The following is a 9,585-nucleotide window of genomic DNA, read 5'->3' as shown; positions in this document are numbered from 1 at the left end:
ATTTATATCCATTGAAAATTATGGCAGAAAAACCTTCAAAAATGCTAAGAAACATCCAAAACAAATACATTACAGCTGTACAATTTTACATGGCAACTTTGATGGCCGCAAATCCTATTTCCAATTCAAACAACACGCTTGACATGGATTTACAAGCTGTCGAGCATGGATATTAATCGACCACAAAAATCCACCATTCTTTAATGTTAAGGGTCTACTAATATTTATCTTTGCTGAAAGAGTTAATAAGGGTTAGAATCGGCGACTTTCTAAAACATGATTTAAATAAGAGTTCATGCCCAGTGAGATGGCATGTGTCCAACTTCTGAGAACTTAATGATACGTAATCCCTAAAAATTCCACCTCCACTGCAGCCTATAGTTCCACGGAAGGAAACCATTCCAAATGCCCCACTTCTTACCCGCCCCTTTTCCCAGAATTCCACAGCCAGATCCTCGTTATAATTTCCATGTCTCGCTGAGAAATCTTCGGTCGTAACTTGGGGCTGGAAGCGTTAGGGAGCCAAGGCTTGCTCTGTCAATACGCTTCTGCTGTTGGAGGGAATAGACAGATTCGGGTTATAGATCTTGTGACCTTCATCACTGCTCTGCTTCTTGCATTTGATGAGTCGTAGCTTAGCCACTACCCTGAACCAACAGCAAAGGGCGGACATTTAATTTCAAAATTTTCGAAAATTTTGGGCGGGACTCGTAGTTTGAAATGTTGGGCAGGACTGTTTGCATGTATTATGGTGGGACTGTGACATTTGGAGCCAGAGCCATGGAGTCGGAAAATCGAGCTGGTTGAAAATACATGATGACCATTATAAAATTTTATTTGATCATGCGCTATGGAGGTATGGGCATGCCATTCATACAACTGTCCTTTACGTCAGATCGGGATATGGAGTATCCAGGTGAACCAGTCACTGTAGAGGCATTTAATGCCCTATGACAGGCTGGTTAGCTCTTGCCATGAAAATTGACAGGCTGGTTAGCTATTGCCATGAAAATCAGCAACAGTGATTAAACACAACAGATATGTATTCTGAATTACGACATAGAACAACATTTGAACATGAGAGTCTTAGCCATAACAGAATTAATCTTGATCTCTGTAATATTCCTTTTTTTTCATGCAGTGGAATGAGAATGTTTTCTTATGGTATTTACTGTGTAATATTCCTTTTTTTTCATGCGGTGGAATGAAAATGTTTTCTTATGGTATTTATTGTGCTGTTTGTTCATGGTATTTGTATTTACGGTGCTCTTTGCCCATGGTATTTACGGTGGTATTTGTCTATGGTATTCGCCCATGGTATTTACTTTTTTTGGGAAAACAATAAAAATAAGGCTTTCATCCAGCTTTTAAAAGGGGATCAGAGCTAAGCATTGGGGGCATCTTGAGTTTCTCTACCGACCTTATTAAGTGTTTGTTGAGGATTTGACGAGGATTTGACGTGGCTAGTGGTGTTTGCCCATGGTATTTGTCCATGGTATCGGCCCATGGTATTTTCTTTTTTCGAGAAAACAATAAAAATAAGACTTCCATCCAACCTTTAAAAAGGGATAGGAGCTACGCAGTGGGGGCATGTTGAGTTTCTCTACCTTATTAAGTGTTTGTTGAGGATGGTATTTGTCCATGGTATCTGCCCATGATATTTACTTTTTTCGAGGAAAACAATAAAAATAAGGCTTCCATCCAGCCTTTTAAAGGGGATAGGAGCTAAGCATTGGGGGCATCTTGAATTTCTCTACTTTATTAAGTGTTTGTTGAGGATGGTATTTATCCATGGTATCCACCCATGATATTTACTTTTTTCAAGGAAAACAATAAAAATAAGGCTTCCATTGAGCTTTTAAAAGGGGATAGGAGCTAACCATTGGGGGCATCTTGAGTTTCTCTACCTTATTAAGTGTTTGTTGAGGATTTGGCGTGGCCAGTTATCCCGGAAGAAAACAAAAAAACCTTGTGGTGAATTTTTCTAGTGGTTCCATCCAGCCTTTAAAAGGGGATAGGAGCTAAGCATTGGTGGCATCTTGACTTTCTCTACCTTATTAAGTGTTTGTTGAGGATTTGGAGTGGCTAGTTCTAGCTTGATCCTGAGAAGAAAACAAGAAAACTTCGTGGTGAATTTCTCTTGTGGTTCTATCCAGCGTCTATCTTGATCCCGAGAAGAAAACAAGAAAACACGGTAGTGAATTTGTCTGGTGGTTCTATCCAGCGTCTAAGCAGCCTTGCATACCATTTGCAGAAGTTCTATTCTTATTTGCTCGCATTGCATACCATTTGCAGAAGTTCTATTCTTATTTGTATTAGCACGTATCTTGTTTTCAGCTATTAATATAAATAATGCTGCATTTGTACATCTCATTTGTGTACTTATTACTTATTTCCATTGAAAGTTTATTTTTTTTAAAACACTAAAATATGGTATATTTATTATAATTTTATCATTCGGGGATCTTAGGGCTCCTGAGGGTTTTATGCAGAGATTTTCGGTGTATTTCTTCTCCCCTGACCCTGACCCTGACCCTGACCAGCATCTTGTTCTATATTTATTATAATTTTATCATTATCATTTGGGGATCTTAGCGCTGTGCATCTTACTAGCATGAGGGTTTTATGCAGAGATTTTTTAGTGTGATTTCTTCTAACCGTGACCCTAATCCGCATCTTCCATCTTCGGTGGTATTTAATATCACCTTGGTTTCGTATTTTCCAGTTTTCACACGGTGGTATTTAATATCACCTTGGTTTCGTATTTTCCAGTTTTCCTATATCTCTGTAAGATCCATTTTTGAAGTAATGATCAAGAATGGATTCTCTTCCGATTCCAAGAACGAATCATTTTCCACATCAACTTAGAGGCCATATTTTCTGTTCTAAGATAAGATCGAGTGTCTAGATGCCAGAGGGTGGTTCGATGAGAGAAGAGGCAAGTTAATTTCCAGCCATGAATTTATTCGAACAAATTGTTGTGTCGAAAGGGGGGCCGATTACTTGGTGATTGATATATTATTTCGTGGAGGGCTGAAAGGCCATTGATTTCCCAAGCCTGCGACGTCGAGCAGCTGACTGTATATCGCTGTTGCGGCAATCTCAGCGTGGGGAATCTGCCACCTGCATGCAACCTGTAAAAGAGCCAAGGCCGCATAATCAATGAACTCATCCCTTGGTATAATCGATGGGATATATTTGAATGACCAGACAGCGAATCGGTAGCATCTGTGGACGGATGCGCATATATAAGAGAACCATGAAGCGATATTTGTCCCGAGACGCCATGCAACCACGTGGATCTATCAACCCGGATGTTGGGCCTGCAGATCAATCGCACGGAGGAAGGGTCGAGAGGAGACAGAAGAAGCAGATCAAGGCCCGAGCCATGAGTTGCGCGGGTAACTGTCAGGCGAAATCAAAGGGGCCACGAACACAACCGATCTTGCCATAATATAATTCCAGCGGCAAAGACCAAACACATAGCTCAGTCGTCATTTCGTATCAACAAAGTAAATTAAGCTGCTCCAAATTTTAACAGTTGCGTTCTATATCGCCGAAGGCCAAACTGTTGTGCATGGTCTTCAATTTTGAGTAGCCAAGCTAAGATTCCAGAGCGCATTTCCAGGCATCAGGATTTTCTCACTGTGGTCGAATAAATAAAGTGGCGAAAAAAGATCGATGAATGGTGAATAGAGTCGTTTGAGCAGCGCGAAGATAAACTGGTGATCAATCCGGAGAGCATCACCAAGTGAATTAACACCACTAGTACACTTGGAGAAGTTTGAGTATTGTCCAGCAGAGGGACGAGCGAACCACTACTGAATTTTTTTTGCTTTGATAAGGGTAAGGACTAATTCTTTAACACGGTCCCAGGCATCTGCATCGGCAGTAACGTAGGGATACAACGTGACCAAACCCACTGAGGTTGACCATTCACGACGACTCATAGGGGGCGCACACACAAGAGGGTCATACGCAAACCCTCTTACTACTTGCCAATCAAAGATTTTGAATCAATGAGCGAAAGCTTTACTGGCCGCGCAAATTTGATAAGGGAGATAGAAGGGTTAATTTTTCTTTTGATGGTAAAAGAAATAGATATGTATCGTATTATGATATAGATCGTATTATGTTATCGGTTCAGGGTATTTACTTTCATTTTTTTTTTAGGAAAACAATAAAATAAGGTTTTTAGAGAGGCTATTTAGCGTTTAAAATGGTATAGGAGTTCTTAAGTATTTGAGACATTTTGAGTATGTCTATTTTATTATGTGTTTGTTGAGGATTTGGTGTGGCTAGCTCTAGTTTGATCCCATGATGAAAACCTCGTGGTGAATTTTTGTTCAGTGGTTTCATCAAGGGTTCACGATTTAGATTCAGTGTCTTAGATTAGTCTTTTAATGAGCAGCCGTACATGTCATTTGCAGGAGCTCCTTTCTTATTTATATTAGTGTATATCTTGTTTTCAATTATTAATATAATAAAATTGCATTTATAAATCCTATTTATATTTTTATATCTATCAAAAATTTATTTCTTTTAAAACAAAAAATATGCTATATTTATTATAATTTTATCATTTAAGATGTTACAATCTCCAACTACACAAAAACAACTTTCCTAAAAAGGCAAGCTAACCAACTAAGACTAGCCTATTCTCTTAGTTGTATCTCTTATCAACTAGCTACAAGAAACCAAAACAACTTTCCAATTTTCCAAAACATCCTTTTATGCTTCTCCTCCACCCTACGCCAAGTGGTGATATAGTTACTCCATAAGTATGTGGCACGATATATATAGGCCAATGAATGGATAGAATCTCCAACAACCTCTTGGGACCCTACCTCCAAGTGGTGATATAGTTACTCCATAAGTATGTGGCACGATATATATAGGCCAATGAATGGATAGAATCTCCAACCACCTCTTGGGACCCTACTTCCAAGTGGTGATATAGTTACTCCATAAGTATGTGGCACGATATATAGGCCAATGAATAGATAGAATCTCCAACAACTTCCACTCAAGAGATAAAGTTAATTTCACCAACCACAAGAGATAAGGTTAATTTCACTGATCACATGAGGATACGGTCAATTACATGAAGGAAGTTCTTATTTTCACCTCTATTAGTTTATTAATATGCCTTGACATGCGCTTTCGATAGCCTAATATAACAGGCTGTTACTTTTTTTTCTCTAGTCATCACCGCGCGCGTGTTATATCTAGCTATCGAGAACGCATGTCAAAGCGTGTATTAATAGACTAATAAAAGTGGAAATAGAAACTTCCTTACATGAAGACCATGGCGGTCAGATCATCTCTAATAGCCATTGACCAAAGGCTTTTGGATGAGCATGTAAACTTGGTCTAGGTTTCCTTGGAAACTCCTTCCAAGGGAATCCCTATATGCCAAGCGTCTTTTCTCTGTCGTACTCTTCCACTTACTAATGTGGACACACCCTGTGCACTGCTTGCTAGTGTGAACATACCACACAGTGACAAAACAGAGCATTTAAACTCTTCCTTTTTCGCTGTTAAGCACGGCATTGGTGTTTCTTCCAAGCGGGAAACAGTAGATATAGGTACTGTAACATATGTTATTTATATTTTCTTTCGAGCACTAGTCATATTAGATGTAGTTTTTATGTATCGTTTTCTGTTGTATCAAGCGAGCGTGAGAGATTTGTTTTATCTGTTGAGTTCTGTAAAGAAGTAATTTTTCTTCATTTTATTTCTTACCATTTGTTTTTCGCTTTCAGCTGAATAAAATTAGTTAATGGCAGGAAAAGACTTTTTATCATGAGCAATGAACTCCCAACTATTTTTGAGGTTGTTACTGGAGCTGCAAAAAAGCAATCAAAAGAAAAAACTACTGTAACCAACAACAGTAGTAGCAAGAACAAGTCTGGCATAAAGGTGAGGAATTTGTTGATTGCGGAGTTGCCCTGTTTTGCTCTTTTTTAAACAAAAATTAAATAAAATACGTAACAGTAAATTTCTGAGCAGGCTGCCAAGAATGAAGATAAATTGTACAATTTAGATTTTGTTATCCTTGAGATGTGAATGGTACTATATGCTTTCTTGTTCTTTTGCTGGTGATTTATAATCTATGTTCAATCTTTTTCATGTGTTGCTTATTCAAGCAAAAACAACATTTTTTTTGTTCAGGCACGGGTACCTACATGTCAAGCAAAGCTATCAAAGTTACCACCACCTAAAGGTGAGGATAATACGTTGGATGAAGACACAATTTGTGGAGCTTGTGGTGAGAATTATGCCTCTGATGAGTTTTGGATCTGTTGTGATACGTGTAAGAAATGGTTCCATGGCAAGTGTCTTAAGATTACTCCTGCGATAGTCGAACACATTAAGCATTATAAATGTCCATCCTGCAGCAACAAAAGGCCCCGAATTTAATGGATGGCCGAGGGGATCTTTAATTCAACTTGACAGGTGATGACTATCTCTAATGTTTCTACCCAGTGGTTTCGGATGCAGAAGTGTCTGGAGCCCTTTTGGTTTGTTACTTGCACCCCTTTTGGTTTGTTACTTGCACTCAGAAGGCTTAATTAGCTTCCAATTAAGCTCTAGGCTGTCACAAGCTGAGATCTGTTGTTGGAGGTGGTCAGTGTTTTTCATTCAGCCTAGGATGTTAGGAAAGATGGGTCTGATCCACAGACTTATTAGTTTATTAGTTCATGTTAGGGTTAGATGTTGATTTACTTCATGCATTGTATCATTCTTTGGAAACAGTTTGTTCTACCGCTGTGTATTGACATATTGTGCTCAACAACATAAATATAATTATTTTATCTTATCTTATCTCTGTACTAATATTGTGCTGGTTGGTTGTTTGGTTTTCTTTTAAGACTCCAAGCTTAAATCTTCCAAGTTTTACATCTCTATATACTTGAGCCATTGGAAATTTTCTATTTAAAGAGTTGAGTCTTCTGCGATATTTGTTTTGAATATTGTGAATCTCTAATTCTGGGTTTTTTTACGATATTATAACATCCACTGTTTGGTATTGTGCTGGTTTAGTTTATAATTATTCCATTGGTAATATAAACAATCTACCTTCTGTTGCATCTCTTTTTCTGCCTCTATACAGGAGCAGAGACTTGGCTATGTATTTACATGTATATACTTTTGCATGCATGGATGTGATTTTACTCTGGTTAACAAACCATAGGAGGGCAAAACCATCCCCAGAGGAAACGATACCCAGGATGAAAAAATAGCTTCACATTGATCATTGACTGCTTGTGTTGTCGAAGCTTAATGATGGCTTTGCCTTTTGCACCTGGAAGATTGTACCATGTTGTTTTAGTGATTTCCAAGACATCATAAAATCCCTGTTGTGAAGCTGCTTTCTCCGGGTTTAATGAATAAACTCTAACTTGTTATAACTAAAGATGTCCATTGTTGTACCCCCAGCTCTATACCTTCTTTAATCGTCCAACGGTTTTTGGTGATTTGCAATGTATGTTTTTGCGTCAGCTGAATTGATTATGGTCTTGAACTTGAAGTTTGGAACATTTGAAGATGGTCATTTAACCTCTTTCCATAAGGGTCAGAGGGAAAGTTGCCCAGAAAAAAAAGGGTTTACAGAACTGGTTGCTGCTGTGGCTAGTTTTTATGATGGAAAATTCAAAGATAACTTCAAGTTTGCAAATAATCCTCCACTGTAATATTGGTTGGGAAGTTGATATCATTTGTGCCTGTAAATGTCCTTCACTAGTGATTCGAAAGCTATAGCCACAAGATGGCTCGCAAATTATTTACGCTGATTTCTTGAGGTTTATAAGTTCTATTGTCAACCTTTTTAACTGTTTACTAATGGCTCCTTTCCTAACTGTCAAGATGATCTATGGTCTTTTAAACATCTTGATCAAAGAAGGGTTTCTAACTTTGTTCTGTGCGATCAATAAAATTCTAATCATGCAAATTAGGTAGACTTGCCTCGCAAATGATATCTGGTTCCTTCAACATGGAAGCATGGGTTCTTAGATGATGACTTAAATTCCTATCATTGGACTTTTCCTAACCTTCCAATCATAATTATTCCAGATTCTGTACGCAATCTCACCTAATATTTATGTACATTATAAATCTTGTAATTGTTATCTCTATGAAAGTCACGAACATGACATTCTTGCTAGAATACCTGAGACACACTATGGACACACATGCATTGAAGAATCTATGTGATGGGCTATTGGTAGTCACACTATCCTTTGCAAAGTTCAAACCAACTTACCAACCAGCAATGGACATTGGATCGATTAATCTGTGTGTTTAATTGTGCATGGATATGTGTTGCAAGATCTGTATCATGTTCATGAAAAGGTTTTGTTTTATTTCCACTATTATGTTATGGTTCTGATTCAAAGATCATCAATTCTCGCTCTGATTCTTTTGGAGTTTTCTTTCTATGCCCGGCCTTCCTTTTAATGCATAAAAGTAATAGCCCTTCATTCTCTTCCATGTTCAAAATTTGTATTTGGGTTGTTGATTGTGTTTGGTTTCCTTCCTTAGCCTGTACTGAGTAATGTGTGTAAAGATCTGATGCATGTATTGCTTGCAGATTTATTAGGTCTTTCCAAAATTGTTGCTTTAATCTGTTATGTATCTGCAGATCGTTTATTTTATTACACTTAAAGATTGTGTCTAGGTGTTTTGGTTCTGAATTTCTGGTGAGCAATTTTGTATTGTTTTGGCTTGTTTCCTTGCCAGATGTGCATATGAATGTGTTGCAGGTCTTGTGCATTATATAAATTCAGTGTGTCCGGTGGCTGTTTAATTTTCTGAGTATGTGACCTAATATTCCTAGGGGGTGTTCAATGAATTTCCTCTCAATAATCCGCATACATCATTACTTGAATGTCAACTTTAATATTAAAACTTTTTAGTTTCAGTAATTAGCAAATAGTTGCATGTTTTTGTTATCATTTCATGACCGACGTGCATGAATAAACTTTTGCTTATGCTTGCAGTTTTGTGTTAGGTCTTGCAAAGTTTTCATCTCTAGTTCATGTAAAAATAGCAACTTCTTAACAGACATTCATAGAATTTTGTTCGCTAGGTCCTGGGATACTAAACTGCACCAAACTGTAGCTTCAACATAAACGATAGACAAGGCTGTTGAGCACTGGCATCATTGTGATTAGGATAATAGACCAATCACAAATAATCACCAAGTGATGAAAAGGGAAAATGTAATATACATGATACCCTTTGTCATGACCATGCGGCATTGAGATAAAGCAAATCAAGAGGAGAAAGATGACCGACAAAACCACTGCAGATTATAGTAGAGAAGCTTTCAAGGGTAGTGTTATAACAAAAGTTAGCAGCCACAAAAGTGTAAAGGCCCAAGCAGCCAGGGTGTCAGCATTGTATATCTCAAGAAAGCTACCAAACGTCAACTCAGTGATTCTTCTTCTCTATAGATTGGCTCCTCTAACATACGGAGGTATTTCTAATCAGGATTCTAAAGGCTATGGAGTCGAGGCTTTATGTGATGTATGAAGAATAAGCATTAACAAAACATTAACAAAACATAAATTGTAGCATACC

The 9,585-nt window shown here is 37.8% G+C and overlaps 1 protein-coding gene across 1 annotated transcript; it reads left to right on the top strand.

The window, feature by feature from the left end:
* The first annotated feature begins 5,677 nt into the window (after window positions 1-5,677).
* On the top strand, window positions 5,678-6,533 carry LOC149205882 (PHD finger protein ALFIN-LIKE 8-like). The gene is made up of 2 exons (XM_089393577.1): window positions 5,678-5,922; window positions 6,175-6,533. Exons 1-2 carry the CDS (start codon window positions 5,806-5,808, stop codon window positions 6,421-6,423), a joined length of 366 nt encoding a protein of 121 aa, XP_089249703.1. The 5' UTR covers window positions 5,678-5,805; the 3' UTR covers window positions 6,424-6,533.
* The last annotated feature ends 3,052 nt before the right edge of the window (window positions 6,534-9,585 follow it).

This window comes from Pinus tabuliformis, chromosome 1_2 (genome assembly GCF_031772625.1).
Source record: "Pinus tabuliformis cultivar Carrire ecotype Pingquan chromosome 1_2, CPIR1, whole genome shotgun sequence".
In the NCBI taxonomy this organism is placed as follows: Eukaryota; Viridiplantae; Streptophyta; class Pinopsida; order Pinales; family Pinaceae; genus Pinus; species Pinus tabuliformis.
This window is presented reverse-complemented; position numbering and strand designations above follow the sequence as displayed.

Excerpts from the sequence above, each read along its gene's own strand:
- LOC149205882 (XM_089393577.1), top strand. The coding sequence starts at position 5,806 with ATGAGCAATGAACTCCCAACTATTTTTGAGGTTGTTACTGGAGCTGCA. Across the intron at positions 5,923-6,174 it reads AGAACAAGTCTGGCATAAAG|GCACGGGTACCTACATGTCA; the intron begins GTGAGGAATTTG and ends TTTTTTGTTCAG.